The sequence below is a fragment of the Salvelinus namaycush genome, chromosome 3 (assembly GCF_016432855.1).
Source record: "Salvelinus namaycush isolate Seneca chromosome 3, SaNama_1.0, whole genome shotgun sequence".
Taxonomy (NCBI): domain Eukaryota; kingdom Metazoa; phylum Chordata; class Actinopteri; order Salmoniformes; family Salmonidae; genus Salvelinus; species Salvelinus namaycush.
Genome location: NC_052309.1, coordinates 48,595,977 through 48,617,710, shown reverse-complemented (window position 1 = coordinate 48,617,710; position 21,734 = coordinate 48,595,977). Strand labels below are relative to the sequence as shown.

Genomic DNA, 21,734 nt, shown 5'->3' with positions numbered 1-21,734 from the left:
AGTGACCCCTCAGTTTACCGAAACTGGGACTGAGAAGGGAGTCAGAGACTGTACATTTTGCATTTAACACTGAAACACGTCTCAGCGATTAGTTTTTCACGGACAATGAATTTACGTGCTTTTCTTCATAAAGCAAAGCACTGCTCAGTGTGCCAGCCTGCTCCCCTGATGTAGATAACCTTCAGGTCATTGTTCAAATGCAATTTCATTTGCATAATGTGAGACATTAACATTGTTTTCACAGTTCATGTACTCAAATCATTAAACAGTTGGCTGCCATTTTATTTGATTTATTTTGTCAAAATGTTCTTTTAACACAAAGTTGTCTTTCAACCATTGGTTCCAATGATAATACATCCTAATGTAACTTGCAGACAGCATTCAGGGTAATAGGTCATATTTGTTATGAGATCACGTTGTGATTGCTCTTCTATAAAGATTAATGGCTGTGAAACACTTGAAGACATTGATTACAGAATAGTGCGTCTGACATTTTAACAAACTGGAGCTCCATTAGTTTTATGACCGGTTATTAAACATCTTCCTTCGGCCTGATGTATAGATTGGTTTGGGTTCGGTCCAACAGAAAGTTTACACGTTGCAGGGGAGGTAAAAGAATCCATGCATACGGGCAGGTCATAGAGTAAGACTGGCCTGGTTGTATGAGGGGACGGAACATTGCGATGCTTGGTGGTTTTGTTTAACTGCCAAATCCAGATGTCCGGTGATGCAGGCATAGAAAGAGATGGGAGGATGGAGGGAGGGAGGAGGATCATTATGGAAAATTGCTGTCATGTGTAAACAATTGTTTCTGTAAAGGTAAAATGTACCCAGAGGAAGGAGGAGAAATCTCTCTCTTTCTCCCCCCCCACCTTTCTCTCTCTTTCTCCCCCGCCCCTCTTATGGGGCCCAGAAAGACATCCACAGGGGCTTTATATATCTGGAGTGAGAGATGACGGAAAGGAACCTGCAATGTATCTCCTAGTATATGTATCTCAGAGGCTATGTGTGTGTTCTGATGCACTAAGCCCATGAGTGCTATCCATCTCAAATGGCACCCTATTTTGTATATAATGCACTACTTTTGACCAGAGCCCTATGGGTCATAGTAGTACCCTATATTTAACTAGGCAAATCAGCTACAAATTCATTCTTATTTACAATGACTGCCTACCGAGGAACAGTGGGCCTTCTTCAGGGGAAGAACAACAGATTATTTTTTAATTGTCTGCTCGGGGATTCGGTCCAGCAACCTTTTGGTTACTGGCCCAACGCTCTAACCACCTGCCGCCCTGCTGCCTTGACTGCTTTCACTGTATTGACACTCACTTCAATGTAGTCAAACGTCAAAGAGTTCGAACTGCCCGGCTTACCAATAACGCTTTAAATGTCCGCTTTCTAATTTTGCTGTGTCACTCACTGCAACTGGCAATAGAAAATGTAAACCTATAGTTCTGGGGTGGGGTCACATTACACCCTGAATAGACCGGCTGTATTATTGTATTTTGGCTGGGTGTGGCACTTCCACCCTAATATCTTCTCGTTTGTTTGGTGTTAAGGTGACACCGGGCAGTAAGGCAGCACAGGGGGACCTGTGTCCTGGAGACACCATCCTGGTCATCAATGGGGACAGCACAGAGACCATGACACACATGGAGGCCCAGAACAGGATCAAGGCCTGCATGGGGGAGCTCACACTGGCCATAATCAGGTACGTCAACATGGGAGTGTGACTGTGGGCTCTATTTGAACAAACATAACGCCATGGTAAATCTATGCGTACGCGGTAGCACTATAGGTTCAGGGCAGACATATTTTTGGCTATTATTACTATAATCGGTGCACTTGCTGGTGTTGGCGCAAAAGGGCTGGGTTTTAATGAATAAACAAGTTGTGGGTGAATCAAGGCTTGGCCCCTCACTGGCCAATCAGAACATGCTCCACTTTTTTTTAAATTTTAAAACCTTTATTTAACTAGGCAAGTTAGTTAAGGACCCATTCTTATTTACAATGACGGCCTACAACGGCCAATCCCGGTCGATGCTGGGCCAATTGTGCTCCGCCCTATGGGACTCAATCGCTGCCGGTTGTGATAGAGCCTGGATTCAAACCAGGGTGTCGAGGTGTCTGGAGTGACACCTCAAGCACTGAGTTGCAGTGCCTGAGACCGCTGCACCACTTGGGAGCCCAAATATGTGGCTGCTTCAGGTTGTGTATTTATGGTATTTTATGTATGGTCTTGAAATCAACTCCAATTCCAATGTTAGTCCGTTATAGTTTGTTAAATGGCTTAAAGAAATGAAATAATAAAATCTAGATCTATTCCATTTTTGCTAAATAGGTTAACTTGAACCCATTTGCAGTCCACTTTGTTCTAAGTAATTGCATGGTTTCAATAGCATTCACACTGATATAGGGGCTATGCCTACTGTTAATTGCATTATGGCTGAGCATGGACATGCCAAACATTGTCAATAAGCAAGGTTAAATTAATTATTGATAAGGCCTAAAAAGAGAATTCTAATCAAATTCTATTCAAAACGAAATAACAACTTGTTTTAAATAGGCTAGACCCTCTGTAGTGCCTTGCGGTCTGAGGTCGAGCAATTGCCGTACCAGGCAGTGATGTAACCAGTCAGGATGCTCTCGATGTTGCAGCTGTAGAACCTTTTGAGGATCTCAGGACCCATGCCAAGTCTTTAGTTTCCTGAGGGGGAATAGGCTTTGTCGTGCCCTCTTAATGACTGTGTTTGGACCATTCTAGTTTGTTGGTGATGTGGACACCAAGGAACTTGAAGCTCTCAACCTGCTCCACTACAGCCCCGTCGATGAGAATGGGGGCGTGCTCGGTGCTCCTTTTCCTGTAGTCCACAATCATCTCCTTAGTCTTGGTTACGTTGAAGGATAGGTTGTTATTCTGGCACCACCCGGGCAGTTCTCTGACCTCCTCCCTATAGGCTGTCTTGTCGGTGATCAGGCCTACCACTGTTGTGTAGTCTGCAAACTTAATGATGGTGTTGGAGTCGTGCCTGGCCATGCAGTTGTGGGTGAACAGGGAGTACAGGAGGGGACTGAGCACACACCCCTGGGTGGCTCCAGTGTTGAGGATCAGCGTGGCAGATGTGTTGCTACCTACCCTCACCACCTGGGGGGCGGCCCGTCAGGAAGTCCAGGACCCAGTTGCAGAGGGAGGTGTTTAGTCCCAGGATCCTTAGCTTAGTGATGAGCATTGAGGGTACTATGGTGTTGAACGCTGAGCTGTAGTCAATGAATAGAATACAACTAATGTCGGTTTTACTGAGGCTGATACCGTGCAGGTGTTTGTACACATGCATAAACATACACTCTCATTCAAATAAACACATACAAGAACACACACATACATGTAATAGTGCCAGACATGCACACAAACATATACAGTTGGCATTGTTATGATTTTAGTTCTCCTTGATATCCTTTTAAATGTATTATTTATGATTTTCTTGCATTTTTGTTTGCTGTTTTCTTCTGTCTTTTCCTTTTTTTCTCTTTAGTTCATTATCTTGGTTGTTGGTGCATTGGGGGGTTCTTGGGGGTGGGGAATGGAATTAATTGTAATTTTTTATTTCTTCTTGGGGGGGGGACTGCGGGAGGGGTCGCGAATGGTTGAGGGACAGCTATTGGGGAACTGTGGGGGGGATCTTGAAGGGTTCGGGTTCACGTTTTTTGGCCTGGTGGTAGATCGGTCAGCGTGCCCTTGAGCAGGACATTGACCCTGGATGCTTCTGTGTGTCGCTCTGAATGGGAATCTGTTGGATGACTGGTATGATGTAGGCTTCACTGCAAGTATATTGTATGTTTCGAATATTCAATAAAAAAATATAAAAAATAAAACACGATCATCCCGGAAGCCTTAGCCTTTCAAAGCACTTCATGGCTACTGACGTGAGTGCTACAGGGCAGTAGTCATTTAGGCAGGTTACCTTCACTTTCTTGGGCACAGGGACTATGGTGGTCTGTTTGAAACATGTAGGTATTACAGACTCGGTCAGGGAGAGGTTGAAAATGTCAGTGAAGACACTTGGCAGTTGGTCCGCCCATGCTCTGAATACATGTCATGGTAATCGGTCTGGCCCTGCGGCCTTGTGAATGTTGACATGTTTAAAGGTCTTACTCACATCTGCTACGGAGAGTGTGATCACACAGTCGTCCGGAACAGCTGGTGCTCTCATGCATGCTTCAGCGTTGCTTGCCTCGAAGTGATCATAAAAGGCATTTAGCTTGTCTGGTAGGCTCGCGTCACTGGGCAGCTCGCGGCTGGATTTCCCTTTGTAGTCCGTAATAGTCTGCAAGCCCTGCCACATCCGACGAGCATCAGAGCCGGTGTCGTAGGATTCAATCTTGGTCCTATATTGATGCTTTGCCTGTTTGATGCTTCGTCTGAGGGCAAGGCACGATTTCTTATAAGCGTCCGGATTAGTGTACCACTCCTTGAAAGTGGCAGCTCTAGCTTTTAGCTCGTTGCGGATGTTGCCTGTAATCCATGGCTTCTGATTGGGATATGTACGTACGGTCACTGTGGGGATGACGTCGTCAATGCACTGATTTGATGAAGCCGGTGACTGAGGTGGTATACTCCTCAATGCCATTGGATGAATCCCGGAACATATTCCAGTCTGTGCTAGCAAAACAGTCCTGTAGCGTAGCATCCGCATCATCTGACCACTTCCGTATTGAGTGACTTGTACTTCCTGCTTCAGCTTTTGCTTGTAAGCAGGAATCAGGGGGACAGAATTATGGTCAGATTTGCCAAATGGAGGGCGAGGGAGAGCTTTGTATTTGTCTCTGTGTGTGGAGTAATGGTGGTCTTTTTTTTCTTTGGTTGCACATGTGACATGCTGGTAGAAATGAGGTAAAACTCATTTAAGTTCGCCTGCATTAAAGTCCCCGGCTAGTATGAGCCCCGCTTCTGGATGAGCATTTTATTGTTTGCTTATGGCCTTATACAGCTCGTTCAGTGAAGTTTTATTGCCAGCATCGGTTTGTGGTGGTAAATAGACGGCTACGAATCATATAGATGAAAACTCTCTTGGTAGATAGTGTGGTCTACAGCTTGCACCCCAATCTCCGCCCCCTGTATTTCCATATTTTATTCACGCGAATGACAGGGATTTGAGCCTGGTCTCGGGGAAGCAGTAAGTTCTTCGCGTCAGACTCATTAAAGAAAAAATCATCGGCCAGTTCGAGGTGGAGTAATCGCTGTTCTGATATCCAGAAGCTCTTTTTGGTCATTAGAGACGGTAGCAGCAATATTATGTACAAAATAAGTTACAAACAATGCGAAAAACAAACAAAGTAGCACAGTTGGTTAAGAATCCATAAAACGGCAGCCATCCCCTCCGGCGCCATTATTCACTGGGACCAAGCTTCCTGCCATCCAGGACCTATACACTAGGCTGTGTCTGTTCCGAGCCCTTACCTATTTTTCAGGTATCTGTGACCAACAGATTCATATTTGCATTCCCAGTCATGTGAAATCCATAGATTAGGGCCTAATGAATTTATTTCAATTGAGTAATTTACTTATATGAACTGTAACTCAGTAAAATCTTTGAAATTGTTGCATGTTGTGTTTATATACACTATATTACCAAAAGTATGTGGATACCTGCTTGTCGAACGTCTCATTCCAAAATCATGGGCATTAATATGGAGTTGGTCCCCCCTTTGCTGCTATAACAGCCTCCACTCTTCTGGGAAGGCATTCCACTAGAAGTTGGAACATTACTGCCGGGCTTCCATTCAGCCACAAGAGCATTATTAAGGTTTGGCACTGGTGTTGGGCGATTAGAGGTCTAAGGCACTGCATCACAGTGCTAGAGGTTTCACTACAGACCCTGGTTCGATTCCAGGCTGTATCACAACCGGCCGTGATTGTGAGTCCCATAGGGCGGCGCACAAATGGCCCAGCATCGTCCGGGTTAGGGTTTGGCCGGGGTAGGCCATCATTGTATTTAGGAATTTGATCTTAACTGACTAGCCTAGTTAAAAAAAGGTTAAATAGAATAAAATACATTTAAAAAAATGTACCTGGCTCGCAGTCGGCGTTCCAATTCATCCCAAAGGTGTTCGACGGGGTTAAGGTCAGGGCTCTGTGCAGGCCAGTCAAGTTCTTCCACACCGATCTCAACAAACCATTTCTGTATGGACCTTGTTTGGTGCACGTGGGTATTGTCATGCTGAAACAGGATTGGGCCTTCCCCGAACTGTTGTCACAAAGTTGGAAGCACAGAATTGTCTAGAATGTCATTGTATGCTGTAGCGTTAAGATTTCTCTTCACTGGAACTAAGGGGCCTAGCCCGAAAAATGAAAAACAGACCCAGACCATTATTCCTTCTCCACCAAACCTTAGTTGTCCCTATGCATTCGGGCACGCAGAGTTCTTTTGGCATCCGCCAAACTCAGATTTGTATGTCGGACTGCCGCTGAGCTCTTCAGTAAGTCCATTATACTGCCAGTGTTTGTCTATGGAGATTGCATGGATGTGTGCTCGGTTTTATACACCTGTCAGCAATGGGTGTGGCTGAAATAGCCAAATCCACAAATTTGAAGGGGTGTCCACATAGTTTTGTAAATATAGTGTATAATGCTCTTTTCAATCACTCGTGGAAGCCAGTCAAAGTGATCAATTCTCTACTCCAACAGAGCACCCTTGCATCACATTCAGTAAGGCATACACATTGTGGCAGAGCATGGACTCCTAAATGGACAGTTAGATTGATATTGTATATTCAGCAGCTTATGTTGGGTGAAATGGCTTTTTCCACTGCTTACAGCAATGCATAATTCTTAGTTCAGGAACATTGGGGATGAGTCTTTGGTATTGGAGAGGACAGGAGCATTATGATGTAATGCAACACAGCAAATTCTCTATTTCAATGGAAATCGTCAGTCTAAACAGCCAGTTGCCATTTAGAAGGGATAACTCAGAAATGGGGATGAAGCAGAGTGGAAGATTAATATTTTTCTCAGCTTTCCAATAGACGTTTTGAAATTCCCAGATGAGAAGAGTAACCTACTGCGGTTTGGAATAGGTTTGGGATGACAACAGATCCAGGATGAAAATGTCCTCTATCCTTCTAGGGTAGTGAAGTGAACATTAGACCCAGAATGAAACTAATCGTCAGCCTGGAGCAGACTTTGCACATGCAATGGAAAGGAAAGGAGAATCAGCCTGATTTCCACATCCATGGGTAACCTGATCCATCAGATGAGCAGGAGACATGGATTTGTGTTTGAGCTCAACGTTTTATCCTGTCAGAAGAAACTTTCCGTTTTTGTGTAGAATCCAGAATGTGCTTTCCCTCAATGCTCCGGCCTCTCTGTGAAGCGTTCCGTAAATCAGAACGAGCGTTAAGTGGTACAGTATATCCACATAGGAGTAGGACATTTATTTAAGGATACACGAGGTTGAGTGTAGTGCAATCTCGAGTGGGAACTGAAAGGTCCACTGCTGTAGAAAGCCACAACAGAGGGTAAGCGACGTCGAGTTTACATAAATGTACTTTCGTGCTTTTAACCGGATCTTGACTGATTTTTAATCATAACCTGCATTAAAAAAAATATCTTTATTTTATTAGCCTCTACCTCATGAAATTCATGCACTTTTCAATCAGTCATGAGCAAATGATTAGGGAAACCATAACTGTAGATTAGAGATGAAATGCCAACCAACCACTCCGGCAGGAGCAAAAAAAGTTAATGCTTTTTTCGCATTCTTTACTATTCTCCACGGCGTAATGAGAACATTTGAAATTCAGGTCACATGACGGCATGGTGAACACAGCAGCAGCCCCGGTATTTCCTGGTATGTGACCTTTTTCACTACACCGTTGGGTAATTGCTGTTGGCCTGGGCTGCTGAATCCAGGGAGTGTGTGTTGCGCAGATGAGCATGTACCCTTTGCTCCAACCCCAGAGGAAATGAGCTGCTAGCATACACGTGCAGTTAGTTTCAGTGAGAGGTATGAGGGAGGGAGCAAGGGAGTGAGGGAGCAAGAGAATCCACTTGGGCGTAAGAATGTTATTTTACGGCCCAGATTTTCACTGTGTGTGTGGATGGAAATTCAATTACATAGATTGCATGCATCATGTAGCTTAGCTTTGGATTTCTCTCCTAGCCTCCTTCACTTTGTCATGTAAAAAAATATATATATTTTAACTGCATGTAACCTCAGTCAGTTGGAAGACGGAAGGGAAATTCCATTCACACTTACAGTCAGCACAAGGGAGGGGAGATTTTGCGTGTCTCAATATGGATAAAGCTGACTTGATTGATTTCTTGACAACAGGAATGTTGTGCTCTATGAAAAATGACTTGGGTAATGTTTACTGGAGAGTATTGAACTAGTGCAACCAAAATGAAGTTCTATTTTTGTTTGGAAGGACCAGAAGAGGCAGGGGCCAAGTTGACTTACCCAGAAAATTATATTTTTGAGAACAACAGACCAAGCCCTCATTAAAAGTCTCAGCTATAAAGGACTCAAACTGTCAGGCTGCTGAGGCCTGTAATTTTCTGGTGCTGCCATTGGATAAATACTGTATATAAGCCTACAGGTCTGCTTGTGAACCCAAATGACATTGGTTGCAGTGGAGCTTGAGGCACTTATGTACAAGAATGTCTTACTTATGCCACTGAATTCATTACTTTCATGACCTTATTTTTTTAATACTTTTTTCATAACCCGTTTTTAAAGCAACTATGAGCCCTTGGTAGCTGACCAGAGAGCCTCATGAAAGCAAGAGTCAAACAAATAAATGTTCAAAAAACCTGGGCTTGGAAGAGCATCTGTTTTTGGAAATGACACTGCCTCTGAATCAAGAAATAGTGTCAATAATGCATTTGTCACACAGCAGTTGGAAGGAAGGAGAGAGGGGGAGGAAGAGAGCAACAGGCCAGCTTTAGTAGAGCTTGACACTGAGTCACCACTTCAACCCATCCAACTATGCTGCTCCATTTCCAGTCCCTGACAGGTTCCCTCGGGACTGCGCTGTGAGGTACAATGGCTCTGCTAGTTCCGCATTTATAGCAGCCTGATCGAAAGGTTGTTTCTAAACAGGCCCTGCTCCAAGTTCACTGTGGTGTCAGTGCCGGGCGGACAGAAACCCGGCAGGCCAGGGTCTTATTGAAACATGTCAAGTTTCCCTTAGCTGGCCTGTATATCTTCTGCCTATTGAGTCTCAATGAAGACATGGACCAGCTGTGGCGAATCTCACCTCCCAACCCCTGAGTCTTCCCTCCTCTCCCCCTCCTCCTCTCTGATCCCTCCTCTTTCCCTTGAAGTAAGCAGTGGTGGTTACAAAGAGCTGCGAGACCGACAACGGTTATTCGTTTCCACAAGTGGTCAGAGCCTGTGGAAAGAGCCTTGCTGGGCTGGCAGGTTCAACATAGAGAAGTAATGAGACCTGAGGAAGGAGAGAGAGTACGGAGAGAGTGAGACCGAGGGAGAGTTGTTATTTGATGCCCCTAATGCCGCTAATTATTTGTTATTCTTATCTCTTACTTTTGTGGTGGTATTTTTTTTAAACTGCATTGTTGGTTAAGGACTTGTAAGTAAGCATTTTACTGTAAGGTCTACCTACACCTGTTGTATTCAGTGAATGTGACAATTAAGATTTGATTTGATTTTGAGAGAGAAACAGAGAGACAAAGATAGCCTGGTGGATGTGCCTCTGTTTTCCTGGTCTGACTGTCTGGACAGTGAGTCAGAGCTGAGGAATTATGAATGGGACAGGGATTGTTAATATAGTACTCCTACTAGGAAAGAGAAAATAAACAGCCAAAGATAGGGAAAATCCCTCCCCTGTCCTCCACTTCTGTTGTGGTCGTAAATGGCACATCAAGGGAGCCGGTGGAGTCGGGAGGGGAGACTACAGCTCTGCTGCGGTCATTGATCTTGTCATCTCACAGACCAATAATCTACTAAGTGACCCCCAGGTCTGGTGAGAAGACCCCATACGGTGTGGTTTTAAAAACCACTTTGTCTCCGAGACCAGAGACTACATTTGATCTCGTCTCATGTTACACCAATAACGAAGTAGCAGCTTGATGGTTTTGATTTATAACAGTGCGTTATTAAAAAACTGGTTTCAGTTGGGGTTGAGTTGAGACGCATTTGATAGCAACAGGAAGGCCTCAATCTGGCAAGAGGTAATGCTGTTGATCAGCGTCTTGTTCTGAGGGTAGTTTCTCCCCTTTAGTCAATGCAGCATGAAATCCCTGCACAGCCAAAATAAACCATCCACATCCACCGCCTCAACCAAATCAGGAAATTAAAAACCCAGCAGAGTCAGACAGCGGAAAATCTGACCGATGGGAAGGTTTGTCGAAACTCATAATGATACCCTGACACTGGGCCATTTCATTTCAGAGACTTCTATCGTCTTCATTTGACAGCGATATGCACACACTCATTTACGAGCAAGGGGAGTAGGAGAAGGATATTCAATTTGACGTGAAAATAAAAGCGTGCTCATTGACCAGTTGTCTCTTGGCACTGGAGGCCAGCGAGGAGAGAGTGAAAGGCCGTTGGTCTGCACGGCTCTGATCACTCGCAGACCGTCTTCACTAATCCCTCACACACTGACTCAATATTGGCGGGACACGCTAAACTGGATCACCAAAAACAATATGCTCCATTGTGCCTGTCCTATTGGTGCGTATCACAATGTCTGCTGCCTACTCCGTCAGTCTCTCTGCCTCTCTCAAAGTTTCCACTCATAAATCTACACTACATGACCAGAAGTATGTGGACACCTGCTCATCATTCAGCACTCCAGAGAACTTGTTTCCACTGCTTCGGAGTCCAATAGTGGTGAGCTTTACACCACTCCAGCAGACGCTTGGAATTGCGCATGGTGATCTTAGGCTTGTGTGCGGCTGCTCAGCCATGGAAACCCACTTCATGAATCTCCCGACGAACAGGTATTGTGCTGACCTTGCATCCAGAAGCAGTTTGGAACTTGGTACTGAGTGTTGCAAACGAGGACAGATGATTTTTACGCGCTTCAGCACTCGGCGGTCCTGTTCTGTGAGCGTGTGTCACCTACCACTTCGTAGTTGAGCCCTTGTTTTCCCTTAGATTTTTCCACTTCACAATAACTGCACTTACAGTTGACCGGGGCAGCTCTAGCTAGGATGCCATGATTTGTTGGAAAGGTGGAATCCTATGACGGTGCCACGATGAAAGTCGCTGAGCTCTTAAGGCCATTCTACTGCCAATGTTTGTCTATGGAGATTGCATGGCTGTGTGCTCAATTATATACACCTGTCATTAACGGGTGTGGCTGAAATAGCCGGGTCCACTTATTTGAAGGGGTGTCCATATACTTTTGTATATATAGTGTATGTTCTCCTTGACATGTTCTATGGTTCCTTGTATTATAGCGAATGTAATATGCCACCAATTGGCTTGCTCAATAGAGCTTTCGTATTATGTATCCAAGGAAACAAACATCCTGGGATATAAAGTGTTGTATCCTTGGAAAAGAGGGAGGGTTGGATGGATGTCCTAGGCATAGATCGTCCCACGCTGTCTGCAGCTCATCCATCAAACACTTACCCATAAAGCAGCCCTGATACGAACACCTCTGTGATCATTTCTGAGGCATTGCCTCACCCGCCACAGCCATGCCAGCTGAATCCGGAGTGACCTCATCCTTCAGTTTTGAAGTTTCCACTAGTGGAGAACTCAGAGGCCTCATTGTTGTCTCCTGCTCCAGAGGCCTGCCTGCGTTCACGTACGTAGGTGAGACTACTGACCGACTGACCAGGTGAAGAATGAGTGGAGGGGAAACACGTCTTTGTTCCTCTACACACGCACATTGCACTCTGCTGCCTCGCAGGGGCCATTGTGATGTCATGGCATTGCCCTTTTGCGGTTGGCCCATATACTGTAACAGCAAATGGTCTAGCAACGGGACCCCCCCGACATGATTCAGGAATTCCAAAAAGCATTACAAACTCCTCCCTCAGAAGTCTGTTTTTCTATGTGAAGGCGATAGTCATTTACTCCCCCCTTCCCAACGGTGTGCCATTAAACAAGCTATATAATGCCATTTCATTTGTATTCCACATTTTTATTACCCTATGATTTTATAGGAAGTTCTAAATCTTGCTGAAGCAATTTTCTCTCCATGTCTGGGGTGTGGAGCGCAGGCCATAAATTAAGACTAGGCTATTGTATTAACACAGGAAAAACAATACAGTATAAGAATGGCAAAATATTTTGTATTTACAGTACATGGATGGGCCCAGCCAGGATAGGCAAAATACTTTGTGATAAATGAAAGACAATGGGGTTTATTGTACAAAGTCACCTGACACAGAGAGCACACAATACATTTTTGACCCCTTACCATCCTGTTGTTCCTGTTCCCTCGGATGGCTGTCTCAGCATGGTGAACTAAACTAATAACAAGGAATACTGTGGGATTACACTACAAATATCTGTGCCTGTATTCATGTTAGACACAGTACAGGAGGTTGGGACTATAAGATTCTCTGCATTTTTGTCAAAATTGAGTTATTGTCATAGTCTTGTTCTGTTCAGTGTTATTTACCTTCAGTGCCTTCAGAAAGTATTCACACCCCTTGCCTTATTCCAGATTTTGTTGTGTTTCAGCCTGAATTTAAAATAGATTAAATTGCCATTTTTTTGGTCACTGGCCTACACACAATACCTCATAATGTCAAAGTGGAATAATGTTTTTAGAAATGTTCAAAAACGATTTAAAAATGAAAATCTAAATGTCTTGAGTCAATAAATATTCAACCCCTTTGTTATGGCAAGCCTAAATAAGTTCAGGAGTAAAAATGTGCTTAACAAGTCACATTATTGTAAGGTTCTGTATTTATTTTCTTAGTCTTTGCGTTCTTGAACGTAGCCCTGTCTTTCATTTTTGCTCATTGATTTCACCTGTGTTAGTTACTCACCTGGTCTCTTCAGCTCCTATTTAGTTCAGTTCATTCTGTTTGTGCCTTTGTGAGGTATTGTTCGTTTTGACTCTACTAAGCCTTTTCTTAGCTCGTTTGTGAGAACCAGTTATAGCCTTCAGTCCTAGTTTTGATTCCCTGCCTGTTTGCCTACCTGTGTAGGACCATTGCCTGCCTGTGACCACGATTCCTGCCTCCTGTGAAATAAACACCTGCCGCGCTCTGTGCGTGAATCTACACATTTTTCTCCCTGAGTATTCATTACAGAATACCTCACCTAAAAACGGAATGGTTTCAGCGGAGCTACAGCGGCGCCTAACCCAGTAAGAGGAGCGTATGGAGGAAATCTGCCGTCTTCTCCGCCAGCCTATTCCTACTCCTCCGATGCCAGGTATCGTAACCCATAGCCCTCCTTCATTCATATCCATGCCTGGAAAATATGACGGTTCACCTGGGAAATGTCAGGGATTTCTGATACAATGTAGCAAATACATTGAGCACAACCCCACTAACTTCGTCACCGACAAGAGCAGGTTGGATTTTGTTGTGTCTCTACTCACAGGCAAAGCCCTGGATTGGGCCACCGCCATATGGACTGCCAACAGCACAGAACTCGGATCCGAGACCCATTTCCACACCCTCTTCAAAGAGGTATTCGATCACTCTCCCTCCGGTCGTCCTATAGGAGACCTCCTCATAGAACTTCAACAAGGATGCAATTCAGCTGCCGAGTATGCCCTCGCGTTCCGCACCATGGCTGCAGGGAGTGGATGGAGTGAGGCTGCTTTACTTGCCGTCTAAAGACGAGAGCTCAACAGGGAACTTCGGGCGGTGCTGGCCTGTGGAGGTGACCTTCAGGATTTAAATCAATACATTCGTATCTTTATCGCCGACGAACTCTGCCACCCAGGAACCCGAAACCTTCTCTTTCCGTGATTTCCCCCATCCCGTCTGAGTCTTCCAGAGCCCATGCAGTTGGGCCATGCTCCTCTCCCGTATATCGAACGTCAAAGGTGGATCCAAGGAGGGCTCTGCCTATACTGTGGAGGGTAAGATCATCTACTCAGCCATTGCCCTGTTCGCCCCCCCCCCCCCACAGAGATGAGAAGGGTCCCTCTGCTGCCATTCAGGTAGGCGTGTCCTTACTTCTAAATATCTCCCAGAAGCAATTCTCTATCCCAGTATTGATAACCATGAAGGAGGTTACTAAGTACGTAGATGGCTTGATAGATTCTGGAGCAGCAGGTAATTTTATCGATCACCAGCTAGTACAAGAGCTTGACATTGATCTAACACCTGTCCACCCCTCCCTTAAGGATTAACACCCTGGACAGGCAGCCATTGGGCACGGGCTTCATTATGCACCTGACAGTGTCACCCTCCAGATTGGAGTCTTCCTCTCCGAAACAATTCAACTCATGGAACTCTCATCACCCAAACAGCCACTCATCCTCGTACACCCCTGGCTTTGTCGTCACGACCCTGCCATCTCGTGGCGACAAGGTGAACTACTGTCCTGGTCTTCTACCTGCTTCACCAGTTGTCTTCACCTACCCTGCAGAGCCACCACCATTGAGGCCTCTGCAGTGCCACCCACCATACCATCTGAATCCACCCTGTACAGCAAAATCAAGGCCTCCGCTCTGCCACCACATCGCCCAGGGGACTGTGCTATTGACTGACTTCCTGGAGTGTCCCCACCGAAGGGCTGTGTTTACCCCCTATCCTGGAAAAGGAAGCAATGGAGAACTACATTGACGCACTCAAATGGTTTCATTCGTCCTCCTTTCCCGGCTGCGTCCAGCTTCTTCGTTGGAAAAAAGGACAGTGGTCTCCGTCCATGTATTGATTACCGTTCCCTGAATGACGTCATGTTCAAGAACCGTTTCCCTCTTCCTCTGATCCCAGCGACCCTTGAACAAGTGGGCCGCGCCAACATCTATACAAAACTCGACCTGCGACGGGCATATAATCTTGTCCATATACGTGAAGGAGACAAATGGAAGACCTCATCACCGCACTATGAATACCTGGTCATGCCCTACGGCCTTACTAACGCCCCCGCTGTCTTCCAATCCTTTATGAACAAGGTTTTCCAGGATATGATCAACCACCTTCTCATCGTCTACATTGATGACATCCTGACTTACTCCCACTCCTTGAAGGAACACATGCAGCAGGTGCAAAAGGTTCTTCAACGGCTCCTTGACCATAACTTTTTGATTACTGAAAAGAGCACCTTCCATGTAACCTCGGTTAACTTCCTCGGTTTCGTACTGACACCTGGAGGGGTCAGCATGGATGAGCACAAAGTCACCGCTGTCAGTAACTGGCCGACACCCTCCACCGTTAAGGAACTCTAGCGTTTCATTGGGTTCAACTACTATCGCCGGTTCATTCGGGAACTTCAGTTCTACTGCCGCTCCCCTCACTGACCTTAGCAGCCAAAATACCCCGGACCCTTCAATGGACTGATACCGCATTGACTACTTTCGACAACTTGAAACTCCTCTTCACCTCAGCTCCTGTCCTTCGCCAACCTGATCCAACCCTTCCTTTCACCCTGAAGGTGGATGCCTTTGTCGTAGGAGCCATAATCTCTCAGCGGGTGGGAACACCTCAAATCACATCCATGTGCCTTCTCCAGGAAGTTATCCTCCGCTGAGCGGAATTACGATGTGGGGAACAGAACTCCTCGCCATCAAGCTGTTCCTCAAGGAGTGGCGCCACTGGAGGGTGCAGAACATCACTTCATCCTATCAGATCATTGTACTCTAGAATATATCAAAGTTGGCCAAGAGGTTAAACTCCAGACAAGCTCGCTGGGCTCTTCACACGCTTCCATTTCCATGTTACATCAATGGAAAGACATGTAAAAGCTGATGCGCTCTCCCGCCAGTTTGACCTTCCGACCAGTAACTCGGCCCCTACACCCATTCTTCCTTCCTCTTGCATTATGGGACTGGTACAGTGGGAGATTCACTCTGCCATACAAGAAGCCCTAACCTCAGACCTGGCTCCTCCTGAGACACCAGCTAGGAAGAGCTACGTACCAGCAGCTATTAGACCCCCAACTGATGCAATGGTGTCACGTCCTTGGTCAGGACTTCCAGGCATTACACGAACCACCGAACTTCTAGCTCATAAGTTCTGGTGGTCCTCACTGGCATCCGTCGTAAGGGATTACGTACTCCTGTCCAGTCTGCGCCCAAACCAAAGCCCTCGTCATCTCCCTTCCGGTAAGCTTCAACCTTTGCCAATCCCTCACAGACCCTGGTCCCACATAGCTGTTGACTTAATCACAGACCTTCCTGAATCCTCTGGTAACACAACCATCCTTGTCATGGTAGACCGTTTTTCAAAAATGTGTCAGGTAAATGAGGAACCAAACGCCATGGAATTGGCTGAGTGTTCTGTCCGTATGGCATTCCGGAGGACATCGTCTCTGACTGTGGGCCCCAGTTTGTCTCCCAGGTGTGGAGAGCCTTCTGTGACTGACTGGGGGGGGGTCGCCCTCAGCCTCTCCTCCAAGTACCATCCCCAGACCAATAGGCAGACGGAATGCCTGAACCAAGAAATAGAGAAGTACCTCTACCAACAATGTTCTGCCTCGCCACATGACTGGAGTCGGTATATGGCCTGGGCCACATACACTCAGAACTCACTCATGGGGGGGTACTGCATTTATTTTCTTAGTCAACCTTGTGTTCTGTTTCTTTGTTCTTGAATGTAGCCCTGTCTTTCATTTTTGTTCATTGATATCACCTGTGTTAGTTACTCACCTGAAAAAATAAACCTGTATGTGAATCTACACCTTTTTCTCCGAGTATTCATTACAATTCTAAGTTGCAGGGACTCACTCAGTGTGAATTTATGGTTTTTAACAATTTTCTGAATGACTACCTCATCTCTGTACCCCATTCAATTATCTGTAAGGTCCCTCAGTCTAAGTGAATTTCTAACACAAAGACCCTGGGAGGTTTTCCGATGCCTCACAAACAAGGGCACCTATTGGTAAAAAGCAGACATTGAATATCCCTTTGAGCATGGTGAAGTTATTAATCACACTTCGGATGGTGTCTCAATACACCCAGTCACTACAAAGATACAAGCGTTCTTCCTAACAGTTGCCGGAAAGGAAGGAAACCACTCAGGGATTTCACCATGAGGCCAATGGTGACTTAAACAGAGTTTAATGGCTGTGACAGGACTGAGGATGGTTCAACATTGTAGTTACTCCACAATACTAGCCAGAATGACAAAGGAACCCTGTACATAAATATTCCAAAACATACATCCTGTTTACAATAAGGCACTAAGGTAAAACTGCAAAAAATTTAGCAAATAAATTCACTATGTTCTGAATACAAAGCGTTATGTTTGGGGCCAACACATCACTGAGTACCACTTCATATTTTCATGTTATGGGTATGCTTGTCATCAGCAAGGACTATGGAGATTTTTAGGATAAAAAGAAATGTAATAGAGCTAAGCACAGGCAAATTCAGAGTAGAACCTGGTCTGCTTTCCAGCAGACACTGGGAGATTAATTCACTCTTCAGCTGGACAATAACCTAAAACACAAGGCCAAATATACACTGGCGTTGGTTACCAAGATGACATTAAATGTTCCAGAGTGGCCTATTTACAGTTTTGAATTAAATCGGCTTAATCTATGGCAAGACTTGAATGGCTGTCTAGCAATAATGAACTAGACAGCTTGAATTTGTGCAAATATTGTACAATCCTGGTGTGAAACTCAAACTTAACCAGAAAGACTCGGGTAACCCAAAGATGACACGTGTGTAAATAATTATGTATATGAGATACTTCATTTTCAATAAAAATATTAAACATATTTTAACTTTGTCATTATGGGTTATTGTGTGTAGATGGATGCGAAACATATTTAATCACTTTTGAAATCACGCTGTAACATTTGGAATAAGGGGGGTATGAATACTTTCTGAAGGCACTGTAGTACTCTAAATCCCTGAATTTATGTTAAAAAGAATGCAAGAAAAATAGCCGACACCATTCAAACCAATGAGGGTTTTGGAACTTTAAAGCCAATTATCTCATTTTAGAATTATTGTTTTGCAGATAGAACCTTATAGTCCCAAGCTCTCGAGTATCTATAGTCAAGTTTCATGCTTGACGAAAGACCGGCGTACAACCATCACTGTCTATGAATTCTATTTTATTTTATTTTTTATTTAACCTTTTATTTAACCAGGTAGGCTAGTTGAGAACAAGTTCTCATTTACAACTGTGACCTGGCCAAGATAAAGCAAAGCAATAAATAGGCCATAGTGGCGAAATTATTACAGTATGGCAAATTAAACACTGGGGTGATAGATGTGCAGAAGATGAGTGTGCAAGTAGCGGTACTGGGGTGCAAAGGAGCAAATAAATAAAATAAATAATATGGTGTTGAGGTAGTTGGATGGGCTATTTACAGATTGGCTATGTGCAGTGATCTGTGAGCTGCTCTGACAGCTGGTGCTTAAAGCTAGTGAGGGAGATATGAGTCTCCAGCTTCAGTGATTTTTGCAGTTGGTTCCAGTCATTCGCAGCAGAGAACTGGAAGGAAATGCGGCCGAAAGAGAAATTGGCTTTGGGGGTGACCAGTGAAATATACCTGCTGGAGCATGTGCTGCTATGGTGATAAGATGGGGCTTTACCTAGCAATGACTTAGATGACCTGGAGCCAGTGGGTTTGGCGATGGATATGAACCGAGGGCCAGCCAACGAGAGCATACATGTAGCAGTTGTGGGTAAAATATGGGGCTTTGATGACAAAACGGATGGCACTGATGGACGGCATCCAATTTGCTGAGGAGAGTGTTGGAGGCTATTTTGTAAATGACATCGCCGAAGTCAAGGATCGGTAGGATGGTCAGTTTTACTAGGGTGTGTTTGGCAGCATGAGTGAAGGATGCTTTGTTGCGAAATAGGAAGCCGATTCTGGATTTAATTTTGGATTGGAGATGCTTAATGTGAGTCTGGAAGGAGAGTTTACAGTCTAACCAGACACCTAGGTATTTGTAGTTGTCCACATATTCTAAGTCAGAACTGTCCAGAGTAGTGATGCGGGCAGGTGCGGGCAGCGATCGGTTGAAGAGCATGCGTTTAGTTTTGCTTGCATTTAAAAGCAGTTGGAGGCCACGGAAGGAGAGTTGTATGACATTGAAGCTCGTCTGGAGGTTAGTTAACACATTGTCCAAAGAAGGGCCAGAAGTATACAGAATCCACCTCTGCGTAGAGGTGGATCAGAGAATCACCAGCAGCAAGAGCGACATCATTGATATATACAGAGAAAAAAGTTGGCCCGAGGATTGAACCCTGTGGCACCCCCATAGACTGCCAGAGGTCCGGACAACATGCCCTTCGATTTGACACACTGAACTCTGTCAGAGAAGTAGTTGGTGAACCAGGCGAGGCAGTCATTTGAGAAACCAAGGCTTTTGAGTCTACCAATAAGAATGTGGTGGTTGACAGTGTCGAAAGCCTTGGCCAGGTCGATGAATACAGCTGCACAGTATTGTCTTTTATCTATGGCGGTTATCATATCGTTTAGGACCTTGAGTGTGGCTGAGGTGCACCCATGACCAGCTCGGAAACCAGATTGCATAGCAGAGAAGGTACGGTGGGATTCGAAATGGTTGGTGATTTGTTTGTTAACTTGGCTTTCAAAGACCTTAGAAAGGCAGGGTAGGATAGATATGTCTGTAGCAGTTTGGGTCTAGAGTATTTCCCCCTTTGAAGAGGGGGATGACTGCGGCAGCTTTCCAATCTTTGGGGATCTCAGACGATACGAAGGAGAGGTTAAACAGGCTAGTAATAGGGATTGCAACAATTTCTGCGGTTAATTTTAGAAAGAGAGGGTCCAGATTGTGGCCCGGCTGATTTGTAATGGTCCAGATTTTGCAGCACTTTCAGAACATCAGCTATCAGGATTTGGGTGAAGGATAAATGTGGGAGGCTTGGGCAAGTTCCAGTGACCCCTCAACCGCAGGGCGGTTGACAGGGGTAGGGGATAGCCAGGTGGAAAGCATGGCCAGCCGTAGAAAAATCCTTATCGAAATTCTCAATTATCGCAGATTTATCGGTGGTGACAGTGTTTCCTAGCCTCAGTGCAGTGGGCAGCTGGGAGGAGGTGTTCTTATTCTCCATGGACTTTAGTGTCCCAGAACTTTTTGGAGTTAGTGCTACAGGATGCAAATTTCTGTTTGAAAAAGCTAGCCTTTGCTTTCCTAACTGCTTGTGTATATTGGTTCATAACTTCCCTGAAAAGTTGCATATCGCGGGGGCTATTCGATGCTAATCCAGTACGCCACAGGATGTTTTGCAAGGTAAAGATTGGTGTGCACAGATAATATTTTTGACTGTCTAGGCTTGGTTCAGTCCTAAAGTATGTAATCACAGACCGTTATATTGAGTGGTACTGAAGTGAATAAAAAAGGTATGAGAAAGTTTTGCCAAGGGTTGTGAGTTCATGCCATAGTTTTCCTGTTGATGTGCAGTAAAGATGACTTTATCTCTAAAATGTATTGGAATGTGGTCATACTCAGCAGCCAGTGTTACGCCTGCTAAACAAAAACACATGCTGAGAAGAAACCTGACACTTGATACTGTGTAAAATGAAGAAGTGAAGCTTATTTTGGAGCACAGTGAAATATTTCATCCCCGGACCATATCCCGGTAATATTTAGCAGTGGTTAGTGATATTTAATACGAAAGTTCAAGTCATCATCTTTTTTCGCTTACTTAACTGTATTATGGTGTATGTGTCATGAGTTTAGTCCATTTTCATTCCACTCTAGCATAATCATATCCAGTAATAACAGAATTTAATCGCATCTTCTTAGTGACTGCTGTGAGCAAATAACCTGTGAACACAAATTGATAGGAGCAGATATGACGGCTTTAAAAGCCCCTTAGTATTTTATAGATACAGAGTCCTTGTTTATCTAACCCTAGCCTCTCTTTCCTGGGTATTGTCTTTCAGGTCAGGAGACAAAGTCTGGTCTCCAAATGTTATTGAAGATGGCAAGACAAGTCCATACATGGCTACATTGGAGACTGAGTCACCACAGGTATGAGCTGCACTTGTTTACATGCAAATAAGAGCCATAGATACGATTATATACACTGAACCAAAATATAAATGCAACAATTTCAAAGATTTTACTGAGTTACAGTTCATATAAGGAACTCAATTGAAATAAATTCATTAGGCCCTAATCTATGGATTTCACATGACTGGGAATAAAAATATTGATCTGTTGGTCACAGATACCTTAAAAAAAGGTAGATGGGTGGATCACTTGTCAGTATCTGGTGTGACCACTATTTGCCTCATGTAGCGCGACATCTCCTTCGCATAGAGTTGATCAGGCTGTCGATTGTGGAATGTTGTCCCACTCCTCTTCAATGGCTGTGCAAAGTTGTTGGATATTGGCGGAAACTGGAACACGCTGTCGTACACGTCGATCCAGAGCATCCCAAACATGCTCAATGAGTGACATGTCTGGTGAGTATGGAATTATGTACAGATCCTTGCAACATGGGGCTAAAACATTAGGGGATGGCATGGATGAATGGCACGACAATGGGCCTCAGGATCTCGTCACGGTATCTTTGCATTCAAATTGTGATCGATAAAATGCAATTGTGTTCGTTGTCCGTAGCTTATGCCTGTCCATACCATAACCCCACCGCCACCATGGGGCACTATGTTCACAACGTTGACATCAGC

General features: G+C 44.7%; 1 protein-coding gene across 1 annotated transcript in view; it reads left to right on the top strand.

Moving 5' to 3' along the window:
* The window catches only part of LOC120032038 (PDZ and LIM domain protein 4-like), a 64,287-nt gene that overhangs the window by 19,254 nt on the left and 23,299 nt on the right, over positions 1–21,734 (top strand). The window contains exons 2-3 of the mRNA XM_038977960.1: positions 1,560–1,711; positions 20,985–21,072. Of these exons, the coding sequence (XP_038833888.1) occupies positions 1,560–1,711; positions 20,985–21,072 (240 nt within the window). The remainder of the gene's footprint in view (positions 1–1,559; positions 1,712–20,984; positions 21,073–21,734) is intronic.